At 32.4% G+C, this 17,357-nt stretch overlaps 1 protein-coding gene across 1 annotated transcript; it reads right to left on the bottom strand.

The window, feature by feature from the left end:
- Window positions 1-1,575: 1,575 nt before the first annotated feature.
- LOC114925718 (zinc finger BED domain-containing protein RICESLEEPER 2-like) lies at window positions 1,576-2,354 on the bottom strand. Its single transcript, XM_029294690.2, has 2 exons — window positions 1,725-2,354; window positions 1,576-1,620 (listed from the first exon to the last, which is right to left on the bottom strand). The coding sequence occupies exons 1-2, from the start codon at window positions 2,352-2,354 to the stop codon at window positions 1,576-1,578; spliced, it is 675 nt and encodes a 224-aa protein (XP_029150523.2).
- Between the last annotated feature and the right edge of the window lie 15,003 nt (window positions 2,355-17,357).

Raw genomic sequence — 17,357 nt, 5'->3', positions numbered from 1 at the left:
TTAGTTTGATATTAGGTTATTAATTTTGTCCTTATGAATAAATTATATCATTATTGTTGGTCTATAAAAAAATAATCCTTGTTGTATAATTTTTAGAATATCTATATATTAATAAATTTATTTTTGAATTATTATCATAAAAAAACCTCATGTATGCTTAATTTGACGTGGTGGTATAGTATAGTACCTAGTGAGCATGGGTAATAAAAGTGTATAGAGTTAAGTTAGGCCTTTGGGGTTTGGACTTTGATAGAGTCAAATTAATGTATAAACTAGTCTTAACACTTTGATGGCTTCTATTCCATTGATTCAAGTGGCTCTCAAATATTAGTTAGGAAGAAGAAATGGAGTATGTTTTCAAATACAATAACATACAATATGCTTGCACCAGAATAACACTAGTGAGAGATCCAGAATTAATGTCTTAAACAGATTCTAGGTTCTTCAGGATATTTTAATTAGTATTTATGACGTCAGGATGTTGCTTGGATTACCAATCTTGGCGAGATTAACAACTTCACTATGGTAAAAGTAGCCAAAAATCCACTCTAGTTGGCAACTCTACTATGGTAAAAATAGCTAAAAACTCATTTTAGTTGGCTAAGCCAATGATACACCTCTTACTCTCAAAAAGCCTAAAGGAAAATAAGATAAGCACATAGCTTATTTCAATATATAACTCAATCAATTCAACTCATAAACAAAAGGGGTACATACGCATATTTATACTAGTAGGGGAGGGAGAACTTTCATGACTTGGGCGATGTGGGACTAACTCATAACACAATATAATAATATATGTTAAACTAAACTACTTTAATTAACAACACAAACATAAAGATACATGCTCCTGCATCATTCTCCCTGGGTTGGAAAGTGTTCCTGCATTATCCTCCCTGGATTGAAAAATGCTCATCTTGTATTAGCGAAAGATTTCATTGGTGAGTGCATTTGAAAGATGTAAAAAGGCATAGTTCAGCTTGATTCTTTTGACCATCTACATGTTGTAACAGAGTTAATACGATCTTCTTGCCATCTTTGATAAAGGAGTATGTATTTTTGAAACCATCATGAATAGCTCGACGATCATATTGCCAAGGACGTCCTAACAGTAAATGACACGCGTCCATCAGGATGACGTCACACCATACTTTATCCTTGTATTTACTTCCCATAAAAAATTGGACACAACATTAGGGATGGCAACGGGTCCCCATGGGGGCGGGGACATGCCCCCGCCCCCAATATATGTCCCCGTCCCCGCCCCGTCCCTATGACGGGTAACGGGGACTCCATATCCGCCGGGGACCTGGGTCTCCACGGATATCCGCGGATTTTTATAAAAATTAATAAAAATTAAAAAAAATTAGGGAAAATCAAAGATAATTCTCAATTGCCATTACAAACATAATATCCATAGTCTTTAAAGACTTAAATAGAAATAACAACAAACATAAACATTCAAACATATCCATAAACAACCAAATATTACATAAACAAGCTACCATATTCATAAACAACCAAATAAAGTACATGACATCACAAAAACATAATTCCACCGTCTCAATCTTCCTTTCATCCTGTAATGGTAGTGATGGTAGATTCCGACTTACTTGAATCCTACATCGACAAGAAAATAATTTAATGTTAAAATCATATAATAACTCAATAAGTCAATAATATAAAAACATAGTGTGTTATATGTAATTTAATAGTTTACTTACGTCAACATCTCCTTCAATATTATGAATTGTGTAGCACTCAAATCCTATGTTAGTTGTGGTGCCAAGTTCATTCCAAAGCCAATCTTGATTACACATTAGAGCTTCTAATGTGTCCGGACGCAACCTACTATGATGTGGTGTAACAAATCGACCATCCGTACTAAATGAAGATTCAGAGGCAACGGTAGAGATAGGAATCGCCAAAAAATCCCTAGCAATAGCTTGCAAAGTAGGAAACTTCGCCCCATTTGACTTCCACCAATTTAAGATATCAAAATCATGTTCAGTTTGTGGTACCGGTCTCTCTTCAAGATAATAATCCAACTCACTCTTTGTATCAATAAATGCGGATTCCTCACTTACATGTGCAGCAAAATCAGCTTGCCAATCTTCATGATTGAACTTCCTTCCCTTTGAATTTGAAGGAATTGATGGTGGTGGCGGCATATCTAATTGAGCAGCTTGGTCTCTTTCTCTTCCCTTTGTTGCATATTCTAAAACTAAATCTTGCACTACCCTTTTCACTTGACTAATTACAACACATGCCTCCGTCTCACCATATATTTTACGAAAAAAGAAATTCAATAAATACATCTTGTACCTAGGATCCAAAAGAGTCCCAATAGCCATAACTATATTAATCACACCCCAATACTTTTCAAACTTAGTTATCATACTAGTAGCCATCATTTCAATTATCTCATTTCCACAATTTTTCTACTCCATCAAAGCCAACTTAATCACACAAACCTTAGGAAAATAAAGATTTGATGTAGGATAAGTTGTTCCAGAAAATAATTCAGTCACATCAAAGAATATCCTCAATCTTTGAAAAATTTCATCCGCCATATCCCAATCCTTCTCACTAGGCAAAGATTTATATTGACTCTCACGCAATGACAATCTTTCAAACACATCTCTATACATAATTGCAACTTCAAGCATCAAAAATGTTGAATTCCACCTAGTTTTACAATCAAGACAAAGATTTTTTGTGTAGGGTATTTTAAGTTGTGCACATGTTTTCTTAAATTTTTCTTCTCTTTTAGGTGTTGCAGTCTAATAATGAACACTATCCCTCACCCTTTCAATAGCATGTGAAATAAGTTGTAACACATCCTTGACAATCAAATTTAATATATGCGCACAACATCGCATATGAAATAATTTACCACCCAAGATAAAGTTTCTATGTGACATTTTAGTCAAAATATTCTCAATCATAACGTCATTAGTACTGCAGTTATCAACAGTCAAAGTGGATACATTCCTATCAAGATTCCAATCCATCAAACAATCTACAAGAACCTCTGAAAGTACCTCAGCCATGTGGGGAGCCGGCACATATATAAACCTGTAATGATAATTTAGTACAATTATAAACAAGACAGCTTTGCAATTATATATAAGACAGCTTTGCAATCATATAAACATTCAAAAGAACCTATAATGATAATATTATTACCTCACAAGACGGCTTTGCAATTTCCAAGAATCATCAATGTAACGAGCCGTGATAGCCATATAACCTTTGTTTTGGTTGCTTGCTGTCCACATATCAGTTGTAATTGCAACTCGACTTTTATTACGCTCAAGGACATTCATTGTCTTCGATCTCTCATCATTGTAGAGCTTCAAGATGTCACTCTTTAAAGTGTTGCAAGTAATCACCTTGAAGAGAGGTTGCAAAGCATTGCAAAATCGTCGAAACCCAATGTGGTCCACAATAGATAGCGGATACTCGTGAAGACAAACCATAACTGATAACTCTTTCCTTGCATTTTCTTGGTCGAAGGTATATGCACCAACCACAACTGTTTTTCCACTAGTTGTTGGAGTTGTCTTCATCATACATTGTCTTATATCTCTAGTGGTGCGGAGCTTGCAGCTTTTGAAGTGATCACGTAAGTGCGAAGTGCCTTGTTTTGGGTCACCAAGTAGCTTCGATTTGCAATAATTACATTCAGCCTTTAATTTTCCCTTGAATTCCACAATCTTAAAGTGATTCCACACTTCGGAGGTTAACTTCCTCTTTCAAACACCACTTGTAGAGTTTGTCGTTCCTTCATTAGTAGTTGCGGTATCCGTTGGGGGTTCTTGAGGTTGAGATTGAGGAGCCTCTTGTGTAGTTTGAATATTAGTGCCTATAAGTTCTTCCGATGGAGTACTCTTCTCAAGAGTATTGCTCAATGCATCCGAAGAAGACATTCTATAAATTATGAAATATAAATCATGAATCAAATTCACTTTAATCCCAAATCAAATAAAATGAAATCTGTTATGCTTATAATACCTACTCTGATGCTTATAATAAATAAATATATATGTTATTAATCTCCTCAACATTATGCTTATAATGCCTACTCTTATGCTAACTTTCTTTATACATGACAATCCATCATTATCATTGGTAGTATTAGGAGAGTGCACGCTAAGGACAAACACTCCACATTCACATGACTTTTGGCTCAACTAAATTTGAAGTTTCTATCTAATCCACATATATGAATCATTCCAAGCGAACTATTTAAAAAAATTAAAATTAGGCATTCAAATAAGTATGCATCTTTATGAATCAAATTCACTTTAATCCACGTATATGAATCATTGTAAGCGAACTATTTAAAAAAATTAAAATTAGGCATTCAAATAAGTATTCATCTTTATGAATCAAATTCACTTTAAACCCAAATCAAATAAAATAAAATCTGTGAGTTACAATTTGTGAGTTATTATTAAGTAATAATCTTAACAAAATTGCATGTCGAAAATAATCCCTATTTGAAATTTATGAATAAAAATTTTGGTACTGTTTGGTTTATTTATTTATTTTTGTATTGTTGTAAGTTGAAGAACCAGTACCAGTAGTTATATTTCTGTGCAGTGTGCAAGATAGGTGCTAGTAGAGTACAACAATTCCCCAAATATAATAAAAAAAATCAAAATCAGAATACCAAATTTAGAATCAGAAATTTAGAACTCAGAATCAAATAACCCTAAATAGAAATCAGAATCAGAAACCTAATTACCCTAGATAAAAAATTCAGAATCAAATTTAGAATCAAAAATTTAGAACTCAGAATCAAATAACCCTAAATAGAAATCAGAATCAGAAACCTAATTACCCTAAATAAAAAATTCAGAATCAAATCAACCCTAAATCAGAAAATTCAGAACTCTAAACCTAATTACCCTGAATCAGAAATCCAGAACCAAATCAATCATAAATAGAACTCAAAAACAAAAATTTCAAAGCCACAAGACTGACTTACCTGACGTAGAAAAGGGGCAGAAGTGAAGAGCCGAAGACCAGCGACGAGGAGAGGACGACGTGGCCGCCACAGTGAGATCAAGACCTGCAGTGAGCGACCGAGCCACTTAGGAGTTGGGAGGCAGCACTGAGGAGAGGAGATGCGAAGGAGAGGTCAGAGAAGAGGAGAGGAGACGGTCAGCGGTTGGCGGTCGGCGATGTTCGAGAAGGAGAGGAGAGGAGACGCGGCAGTCAACAGTCGGCGGTCGGCGATGTTCGAGGGAGGAGACGAGACGAGATTTTTCATGGTGAGGACTGAGGAGTGAAGAGAAGAGGAGTTTTTTGTCTCTAAAGGCTGAAGCAGAGTAAAGCATGTATGAGTGTGAGCAGTGAGTATAATGTGATGGCTAGGTTTTCTTTCTCCAACAATGAATCATATATTATATATACTAAGGGCATTTTTGTCTTTTCATATATACGGGGATTAAACGGGTCTCCACGGGGCGGGACCTCTACCCCCACCCCCGCCCCGTTTATTATACGGGGCCCCGTCCCCCGTCCCCGCGGTTAGAAATTACCCCCCATATTTGTCCCCCAGCGGGTAAATCCCCGCGGGTACCCGCCCCGCCGGGGATTTTTGCCATGCCTACACAACATCGCATTGTTACTTTAACTTCATTCTCTTTTTTTAACCAATGCAATTTGTAAGGATGAGGATGTAACTCGGTTGGAAGCTTCAGTTTGTCTACCATATAATTTGAAACAACATTTTCACAACTTTCACTGTCTATGATGACCTTGCAAACCTTCTCTTCAACCGTGCATCTTGTGTGAAAGATGTTGTGATGTCGCCAACTCTCATCTTCTATTACCCTTGCAGTATTCAAGTTTCGACAAACTACTAAAGTTTCTCCACAATTGGGTGGAACTTCTTCAATAGTATAGTCAACCTCACCTTCCTCCTCTTGCTCCTGAATTGGTTCTTCATTAACCTCTTCCTCGACAAAAGTGATAACCCTTCGGTTTGGACAATCAGCAGCAATATGCCCAAAACCTTGACATTTGAAGCATTTCCTACCTAATGATTCACGCTCCTTGTTGCCTTTAAAAAATCCGGTCTTCACTTCTTGTTGAACATCAAGGATGACTTCTTTGTCCTTCAGCGACTGAGTGTTATTCCTTTGTGTTCTTTGCTTTTCAATCTTTAATGACAGTCTAATGAAATCATCCAAGGTCCAATATGGTTGCAGCTGAACGGCATCAGAAATTTCTGTGTTCAGTACTCTAAGATAACTAGCAATTTGTTTGTTCTTCAGACTCTTGAATGTCACACTTCATAAGCAGCTCTTCGAAGTCCATTGTATATTCTTTCACAGATAACGACTTTTGCCTCAAATTATGAAATTTGATGAAGGTGTCTTGCCTGTAATGTTTAGGAAGGAACTTGCGCTTGAGCTCACGACGCATTTTATCCCATGTCTTGATCTTTCTTCTTCCTTCTCTTTCTCGCTGACGCTTGAGATTCTCCCACCAAACTGACGCATGCTTCTTCAACTTGATTGCTACAAGCTTCACGCGCTTGTCGTCTGGAATATATTTTAACTCGAACACTCTTTCCACTGTGCAAAGCCAGTCGATGAAATCATCTGGTTGGAGTCTCCCTTCAAACTCAGGAATATCAAATTTGATTCCTAAGTCTTTAACTTTGTGAGTCATGTTGTGTCGTGTTCTTCGTGTGGACAAATCTTTAGACGAAGAAGAATAATGAAATGGATTTGCATTATCTTCTTTACTAGAAGAACTGTCATCACTCTGCCTACCATGATTATTTTGAGCAGCTTCATGTTTTGCAAGTTACTCTTGCAACTCCTTAACTTGACAGCGTAACTCCTCCATTTCAATCTCTTGAGTAGTTTTACGCTTTGGAGCCATATGCAATGAGGTTGATGCTTGATGTCGATGTTATGATGATACACAATGATGATGGGAATGAATGATAATCACCAACAGAAAAGACACCAAAAGAAGAGAAAAGAACAATATTACCCAGAACTTCACAGCAGACAATTCGTACTGACGACGACTCGTACCAATAGCAAGAGAACCGCACTAAAGACTGTACCCACGAACCAAATAAAATTTTACTGGAGCAAGTCGAGGACCGACCTTACTCTGATACCAAACTGACACCGAGATGTCGCTTGGGTCACCAATCTTGGCGAGATTAACAACCCCACTATGGTGAAAGTAGGAGTACATACGCATATTTATACTAGTAGGGGAGGGAGAACTTTCATGACTCGGGCAATGTGGGACTAACTCATAACACAATATAATAATATATGCTAAACTAGAATACTTTAATTAACGACACAAACATAAAGATACATGCTCCTGCATCAATTTATGCTTAATTAATTCTAAGATTCTAAATATTAAGTATTTGTTTATGGTTTATTAGAGCTAAAATGAGAATGTTAGTCTTGTGAATATATATTGTGAAACTTAATTAAATGAGTCATTTAATTTCATTATTTGTCTTTAAAATAGAACAATAATGTTTGGGAGATAATAAAAAATCGACTAAAATTTTTTTTAGTGTCTTTTTTTAATTTAGACAATTCAGTGAATTCACACTATAACGATTGAAAAATGACAATCTGTCCTTTATTCTTCTTTTTTATTAGACACATGAGCTCTTCTATGAGAATTTTCAATAAAAAATGATAGAAAATATTTACGTATGACGTTAATTTGTATGATTTGACTTTCACCTATTCTACATGGATGATAACCATTTGATTGAGACTATTTATTGCCTATACAGTCATCAAAATAATATTGCAGAGGGATGATAACTATTTGATTAATTCGAATATCATTTTGATAATTATGTAGGAGCTAAACAATCTCAATCGAATGGTTATAATTTACGTAGAACTGATGAACGTCAGGTCATACAAGTTTGATGGTTTATCAGTGGCTAAGAGAAGGAGGGTTGAATCTTAGCCCATTTTCGTTGAGTAACTATTGCTGCCCTTTTAAAATGCTTTAGGAGATATTTCTATTTTTTGTCTCGTCACTAGTTAAGAGACATTTTCTTTTTGTCGTAACCAGCAGGGAGATATTTTTTAATTTTGTCTCCTACGAACATATTCAGAAATTGAGTAGAAGAGAGAGAGAGAATCACACCAAGAAGTATCTTGGTTCAGCTGCTAAGTACAGTACAGCCTACATCCAATCTCCATCACAACAATGATGGAATTTCACTATAATCAAACAGATTACAGACACCAATTCTCCCTAGGAACTACCCTTCCTATCCGGGACAAGTCCAGAATTTATCCCCAATCCTGAACTTGACTTGGTCACCTACCAAGCTTTCAACTGCTAAGTGCTAACCCAACTTGCAAGGGGATTCCCACAGAATCATGAAACACAACACAGATGTACAAAGGACCTCTATGATATCTATGGCTTTTTCTTTTAATTTTGTATACTCTGCCTTTTTCCGCTCTATGACTTTTTCATACAAACCTCACTGTTTTCCTTTTTCCATGAGACTCAAGACAGACAAAATTAAACAAAAAACTACAACATGAAACACATTGAAGGAGAAGATTTTCTGTTAGCTTGGGTAGCTATGAGAACTCTGTGCTCACTCTCCTTTCTCCTTGCTTCAAGCCTTGGCTGTTCATCCTTATTATAGAAGGGAAAGCCTCCAAGGTTGAAACAGTTGAACCGAGCTAATATTCTTCTTCTTCAATACCAAACCGGTTCGAAGAGAGAGAATCGAATGCAAAATCCAACATGCAATTACCTCTTCCTCATCCCTTCTCACCAAACTTCATCAATCCAGGCGTTCCATCTTGACTTGCTCCCCAAGAAGGATTCCTGACCCTGGATGAGTCCTTGATGCTTGACAGCTTCATCTGCTCTATCTTCTGCTTCTTCCCCACGTAGCTACACTAGCTACCTCCTGTGATGGATGAACAAAAGTAGAGACGAGCCATACTCCAGAGATCTTCTTCTCTGACCGAGTTGGATCTCTTCCATTTTCGGGTATGGAGAACTTGGGACTTTTTCACCACATCTTACCATTAGTGACAAAGATCTCAGTCATACCCTACTATGGATTTTCTTTTTGCTAAGGATATCATCACCTTAACCCTTTTTTTGCTTCTAGCTTCTCTGTAAATTTTACTGATAGCTTGCTTCATCCCTTTTTTCCTGCTTGACATGACCGAAAGAGAGAGGAGAGAGAACAAAGAAAAAGCTTGTAATGGAATTAAGGAAGAAAATAAAAATGAGTTATATTTACATTACCCATGCCTAGTAACGTGTAACTCATTGATAGCAATCAAATCAATTCTCACTTTCTCTTTCATATTTCCAATGTTATTAAAGCAAGTTAATTGAATTTGAAATCCATTCAAAGATGAGAGTGAGTAACCGTGGAAAGCATGCAACCTAGCTTTCTTCCTTTTTTCAATTTTTCGGACCAAACCATGATGGTTTTGTAGCAAAGATTAATTTGGGCTTGTTCAACAAAATCTGGCTCAACTTTCACATTAATGATTCAGCCACATATTTTAAAACATTTTTTGCACAGGCTAATTATTTTTGCTAACCATTTTGGGCTTTGAGTTTTCTTTATGCCCAATGTCAAAATCTGCCGGCAACAAAATTATTAATTAATCAAATGTGAATTAGAATTCAAATTAACAATTTTGAGATTAATTATTTTAATAATATTTGATTATCATCAAATTAATTTAGAGTTTTTCAAACTCATCAAAGTTATATCACACGTAAGCATTTTTTTTGTCATTTTTTATTGAAAATTCTTACAGAAGAGCTCATGCGTCTAATAAAATGGAAAGATAAAGGCTCATGCATCTAATAAAAAGAAAGAATAAGAGGCGGATTGTCATTTTTCAATCGTTAAAGTACGAGTGATCTAAATTAAAAAAAAAATAGGGACCGAAAAAAAATTTTACCCTAAAAACCCAACTCAAAGAGTTTAAATTTACCAATTGTTTTTGTCTCCCTAAAATTATCGAGAATAAAAATAAGATGATATATACTTCAACAAAATATTAAAGTTAAACATGTATCCATAGATGCATGCAAGTTACTAAAAGAATGGGATAATCTCATGATAAAGACAAACAAAAACACACATAAAAAGAGTATGCTATAAGAATATATGTTGTAAGATAACTAAATAGGAGAAATTAAATGTATGTTTCTGAAAAATATATTAGTCTCTAACAGTATCGCTAACAGTCAAGATTCTTGATCCAAACCAAACAAACAAAGACAACAACTAACTATATATATAAGGTATCTATATGACTAAGTTGCAAATTAAACTAACTTTGGTGTTTCTCAATAATATGAAAACTTATTTAGAAACTGAAAAGAAAATCAAAATTTTAATATTTTGCCCTAAAAAAGAAAAGAAAACAAGCATATTGAGAAGGATACCTCCAAGAAGATGATGTTAGAGACTTTCAAAGTGTTGCACTACTTCATGATGACACCAATGCAATGCATGCAAGGCCAGAAAAAAGAGATATAGTACTAAAGAGTAAAGAGCATTTTGTTGTACCTATCTATCTTTTAGGGCCATAAAAGAAAATAAAGCCACTCAAGAAAGGGAAGAGTACAAATAGAATAAGGCATCCACACCTATATATAATTGGAGAAGAGACAAGTAGTACTTAGCCAAATATGTATGCAGAAATAAATGACCATTTGTATCCATAAAAAATGAAATTATTGACATATGTATTCACATTAAATCGAAACTAAATTTGTATTCATGCAAGATGCCCTTCACGTGACAAAAGTATCCTATCTTTGGAGGATTGAAGTGCCACGTAGGGTACTTTTGTTACATAGAAGACATCTTGCGTGGATACAAGTTTAATTTTCATCTAGTGTGGGTACATATGTCAGCGTTTTCATCTTTCATGGGTATAAATGGTCATTTATTCTATGTATGCATGTGAGTAAACTTAAATCTCTTTTTAAACTAAAAATAATAAAAATATATTGTTGATCTAAATATAATAAAAAAAGTTATCGCCTTTAAATTTAGATAAATTGATTTTTTTTAATTTATTTTTTATCAGATAAATTCAATTCTTAACATTTAAAAAACAAAAATATTATTAGTTCTTTTGCTAATGTAAATATTTTGTAAAAAATAAAAATATTATTAGTTTCTTTTTAAATAACGAAGGACAGATTTTTTATGAATTGAAAATAGCATTTGGCTGAATGTGTATCATCAAAAAGTGATTATTTGTTATTTGTTACTACCTTGCTAATAGCTCTAACTAAAGAGGTACTTTACATTATTAATTGATGTCATTAAATCATATTAAAAACATATAAGAAACTAATTTTTAGTTAGCTAACATTAATTAATTTATAATGCAAGGTTTATTATTAAGGATTTATGGTTTTGGTATAGAATTTAAGATAAATAAATTAATTTTAGATAAATTATTGAAGTTGACTGAAAAAAAATTAATTCTGTAATATTATTCTATAAAAAAATATTAAGTTTTGAGTAGAATTATCTAGTGTATGGATGTAAGATCTCTTTTAATGTTTTCAACTTTGAATACAACTATTTTGGGGGTAAGATTGCTTTATTTGGCACTATATTCTGCCCTTTTTATAGGAATATATTCCAATTAGCACACTTTATCATACTGATGACGCCTCCACTCACATTTTTATTTCCCATATATATATATATATAAAAAAAAAACACTCATCAGGATCCCTTCCTAATTTAAGTGCTACAAAAAGAGACAGTTATAAATCCATATATAGCAACATTATTTGAAGATCATTTTCTCCAGAAGTATATATATAAGTATGATCTTATTATTATATATTTATTCCATTTATATATCACATACACTATAATTTCTATAAATTTTTTGGGGGGTCTTTCTATTAAAAGAACACATGATATTTTTATTTTTATTTTTTTGTAATTAAGAACACATGATATTTGATTATGCATTTGTTTTGTTGAATTCATATTCATAATCAATTAAAAAAAACGCGGTGGAGTGAATTTTTTTGGAGGGGTGTATTGGATTTTTTGGCCGGCCCATACCTGTTGTAACACACTAGCCCATTAAAAAAACAATTAAAGTGACCACTGGTCATAAAAACATTAATCAAAATTAGAGTTTGAGTTTATCAATTTAGATTGACTTGTCCCCTTAACCAATTGTTAAGAGTTTGAATTTTCTTTTGTAATAGTAATAATTTACTGAGTAACAATAAATTTGTAAACAAAATTTTGGTCTATAATAAATTAATCTTTGTTCTACTAAACTAAAAAAAATATCATAAAAGAAATATTTTGAGTTGTTGTGGAGCAGAGAGGATAGGATTGTAGCTAGGAACAAATCTATTTTCTTGTTTCCTTTGAGAGAGTATATGTTTTTGGTTTCATGTTATGATTCCTGAGAGTGTCCTCATCCATATAATGACACCTTTTTGTCACAAGTGCTGCATTATGCCCTCATCATGCACCCATTCACATTTTCTAAAAGTTATATATAAAATAAAATTACTTCAATTTGGCATGTGGCATTGCATCTTATACATATAATAATTATAATTATATTAAGGTTAAATCATTAAGATGTAAGTTTTTATAGTTTTATTAAAATTTTAATTAAATTTTTATATTTTTATTTTTAAATGAATCTTTACACTATTTTTAATTTTATAGTTAAATTTTTTTATATCAAAAACATTAAAATTAAGAGAATATTTCTCCCAAAATACATGTGGTTAAAAATTTAATTAAATTTTGAATTATAAATATCTTTAATTTGTGAAGAAATATTCAGTTAATTCCAAAATACCTAATTACAAAATTAAAAATAATATAAAAATCTAATTAAAAAATAAAATATAAAATCTTATTAAAAACTTAGTAAAATTATAGAGACTAATAGAATAATTAAACCTCATATTAAACATCATCTATATATTAATCGATTTTAAATCCTTTAAATTAAAAAAGTTGATAAAATAATAAAATAAATAATTATTTATCATTAAATTTATAACTCTTATAAAATATATATTTTACTATCTTAATTTAAAAATAATTAATACTTCACTTTATTACTTTATCAATTTATTCGCTTTACAAGATTCATGTTAATCAGTCAAACGTGAATTCATAAAGTTGGGCCACAAGTTAGACGCGATAATACTGATGAGATTTGCATTGGCCTACATAAATATTTTGAGCAAGAAACTATATCACCGACTACTATATATATTTTCTCCCAAAATTATTCATAAAGTTTCGTGTCCCGCATAATTATTTTTGAGAAATAACAATAATAATGCAGCCAACATTTAAAATCCGTACCTTAATATACGTGGTGGACCAATTTCGAATGTTCCGATCCTCGTCATCACCTTATATAAACACAGAGAACAAAATGAACCCTAATTAATTTGATAAATTAACTAAATCATATTGATAGCTAAGTATATTATATTTTTGGATTATTCGTAGCTAATAAACATCAATTGATTTTGATTAGTACTAGGATTATTCGAGACTTTTTGTTCATTATTATTAGTATTATGCATAATGTGACTTTGTGGTTGTGGAAGTGGAACTTTATTAATTATTCCGGATTGGTCCACACGTAAGACACTGTATTTAATTAATTCTAAATGGGTTGGTGTATATATATAATGTCTTAATAAAAGTAATTGAGATATGGACACAATTTCATGAAATATTTAGCATTATTCGTCGGTGCCTCATGAATTGGGTGCACCTTTGGGCTTTGGCCATATACCACTCAACTTTATACTCTAAATATCTCGAGTTCTTCAAATAATTACTCGGTTAAAAAAATTGTGTCAACTATTATGTCAACTATGTTTTTTTTTTTTTATTATAAAGCAGTAATAAGGAAAGGATTGTTAAAATAAATTGCGAATAATAAACATTTTCATTAGTAGAAATTTTGTTGAGAATAAAATTAGAAAACCTAACGTTTGAAATTCATATTCATGTTTTATACAGATTTTATTTGATTTGAATTTAAAGTCAACTACTCAAGGGTAAAAAATATTAATCACGAGTTAATTAAATTAGGGAACTAACTATTTTGCAGCTTTTTTTTTTTAATTTATAAATTCTAATCCTAAATCTTAATTCCTCCAAAATGTGCAGATTAAAAAAATTGATTAATATTGACTAATTAAAAATTAATCTTTTATATTTATGAATAAAGTAAATATGAAAAATAAAATCTTTTAGAAGAAAAACAATATTTGTCTATTTGTGTATATATGTAAATATGTAATAACTTATCAATCACTAATAAATGTTTATTGCGGTAACAAGGGAATTATACTTTAAGAAAAATAATCAATTAAGTGTTAAAGAAGTTAATTGTTAGAAAGGACTACATTTAATCTTACTCTAATGTATGTAATGATGCTAAAAGTTCCCCAGAATTGAAAAGGTCAGTAGGAACTTGATTTTGATGTTAGGATCGGAACAGATAAGCCAATTATTATTTGGTCAGTGAAAGCAAGTCTCTCGATTAAGATACCTAAGTGCAAAGCATAGTTTAAATAGGAATAATAGAGAGCAGAGTTTTAATTATATTAGAAATCAAATTATTGTAATTAAGTATGTATAAAGCATAATCTTAACAATAAAACGTCGATTGTCAATGAGTAATAGCTCAAATGGTATAGATTTCCCATACTCAATTAAGAGGTTGCGGGTTCGAGTCTCCTATCTTTTCAAATTTTACCCAATGAATAATAGCTCAAATGGCATAGTCTCCTCATACTCAATAGGTTGCGGGTTCGAGTCTCCTATCTTTGGTAAAAAAAAAAAAAAAAAACAATAAAACGTCGATTCTCATCGGAAACAGCGTCACTTTGATTAATAGATCATATAGATAATTAGATAACACGGTGTGAAAGCTAGATACTAACAATAATATAATTATTACCATACGTTTTTATGTGATATGATGATTAGTACTTAATTAGCATGCATAATTAAATACTTCGAGAAATATATATATATAATTAATAATTATATTAACATTTTTGAAAATGATATTAAGCACTGATTTCTAACCAAAACCTCTCTTTAATTTAAGTCCTTTTTTCTGTTGTGGACAAAACCTTTTCTATTAAACTTCTTGTTCAATTTTTCTTTAATTTGTGCCATAATCATTTATCTCATATAATTTTAAATTTCTCACTTTTATGCATATATTAAGGTGGTGAATTCTATTAAATTATTTTTAAAATAACATATAATTTATGTTTTATGATTTGTTAATTTTTTATTAATTAATATTTTAATTTAATTACTAATTATATTAATAATTTAAATTATTTAAATTTAACTAAAATTAATATTTTAATTATAATAGAGACCATTTATAATTAGTTTGTTATTTAAAATAGATCATCTTTTTCGCTAAAGAAAAAGAAACTGTTGGAATAATATAATGGAAGAAGTTATTGAAAAATCATATATAACAAATTTACTAACTTAAACAATATTGGTTATAATTAACAAATAATTAGACCCTATAGCTAGAATAAAGTAATGGAAATTCGTCCTAGCATGAAGAACATTTAGATACAGTTTGGGAAGTTTTTAGAGGTTTTGATTTAATTAGATAACAATGGCCACGAGAAAAAATATTATTCTTAAGCAAAAGAAATAATTTATCATTCAAATATGTAAAAAAAATTGTTATTATAATATTCGGTGCAATATCATGTTTGAAAGTACATTTTTTTTTAATTTGATGACCTTACAATAACAAATATAGGCTCTAATTTTAACTTTTAGTATTATCTAATTTTGACAACAATTAAAGATTCATGACCAAAATTATTAAAATGGAGTGAAATTTATTAGAGAGGGAGTAAATTTTAAGTTATTAATATAGTCAATAATCAAATTAATTAAAATATCAACCAATCAAAAGTTGACACGTCATAAAAAATAAATTATATGTTATTTTTGAGAGAGTTAGATAAAAGTTATCGTTTTTGATGGTTAACACTTTAGATTAAATTAGATCAATTCATATAGATGGATTGCTCTGCTGGGGTTTCTTCTCAGGAGGAAGATTTGGTTGAACGAAGTACGAAAAAAGTCAAAACTCGCGATGAAGTGGATCTAAACCAACCGGGAGAGTCGATGGACATTTCGGACGGGGTGGCAGCTACTGAACGTATAGTGAAAAAGTTACGTATAAGGATTCGTTGTTGACTATATCCGGGCCGAGACTTGAAGGTATCCCAGACATTGATCTAGATGATGATATAACGGAAGACGATTCTAACCCAGAGGATCGATGGTATCAAGAAAATAATGATCAACAGGAAAATGTCAAGGAATTTGACCCATGCTCAGTTATTCCGGTATCAAAGGAAGAATTTGAAGATTGGTGCAAGCCGTGGAAAAATGCTCTTATTGTGAAATTGCTGGGCAAAAGGGTTGGTTTAGCCTTCATGGAACAACGTCTGAAGAGGGACTGGGTAAGAAATGGTACTATCAATGTTATTGATATGGACCGTGACTACTTTCTTGTTCACTTTTCAGATGACGAGGACTACTCTCATGCGCTTATGGAAGGACCATGGATGATTGCGGGTCACTATCTCATCGTCTAAAGATGGAGACCTTTTTTCCTCACATCAGAAGATATTGTTCGAAGGATTGCTGTTTGGATTCGCATACCTAACTTGCCCATTGAGCTTTATAATCAACGCTTCCTGTGGAGGGTGGGATCAGCCATTGGTCATATGCTCAAAATCGATCGTACGACTTCTATACATTCAAGAGAAAAAATCGCTAGAATATGTGTGGAAATTGATCTGGCTAAAAAATTGGTGCCTCGAATCTCTGTGTTGGGTAGTGAACTAAATATTGAGTATGAAGGGTTACATCAAATCTGCTTCGCTTGTGGAAAATATGGACATCGACTTGACTCTTGCTACGAAAATCTTGGAGGACAAATGCCGTCACAACCGGCAAACCCAGGTGGCGGTGAGACGACCGGGAGAGGAGCTACTGTTGACGGTGAGGAAGACCAAAATGGAAACAATAATCCAGGAATTAATGCACAGGAGCCCAGTGTTAAAGACTCTCTGGATTTTGGCCCATGGATGCTAGTTAAAAAGCCAATTAGAAGGAAAAAAGATATTTCCTTTCCTAAAAAGAAAGGAGCTCATTATGATTATGATTCCAATTCTAATATAGAAAGGGAAACTAATCAGGAAGCCATTTATTTGGAAGCGGGGTCACGCTTCAATGCCCTTTA

Source organism: Arachis hypogaea, chromosome 17 (assembly GCF_003086295.3).
Source record: "Arachis hypogaea cultivar Tifrunner chromosome 17, arahy.Tifrunner.gnm2.J5K5, whole genome shotgun sequence".
NCBI lineage: Eukaryota > Viridiplantae > Streptophyta > Magnoliopsida > Fabales > Fabaceae > Arachis > Arachis hypogaea.
Note: the sequence above shows the minus strand (reverse complement) of the source record. Positions and strands in the feature narration are given on the sequence as shown.

Excerpts from the sequence above, each read along its gene's own strand:
- LOC114925718 (XM_029294690.2), bottom strand. The coding sequence starts at position 2,354 with ATGGCTATTGGGACTCTTTTGGATCCTAGGTACAAGATGTATTTATTG. Across the intron at positions 1,621-1,724 it reads ATATTGAAGGAGATGTTGAC|GATTCAAGTAAGTCGGAATC; the intron begins GTAAGTAAACTA and ends TTGTCGATGTAG.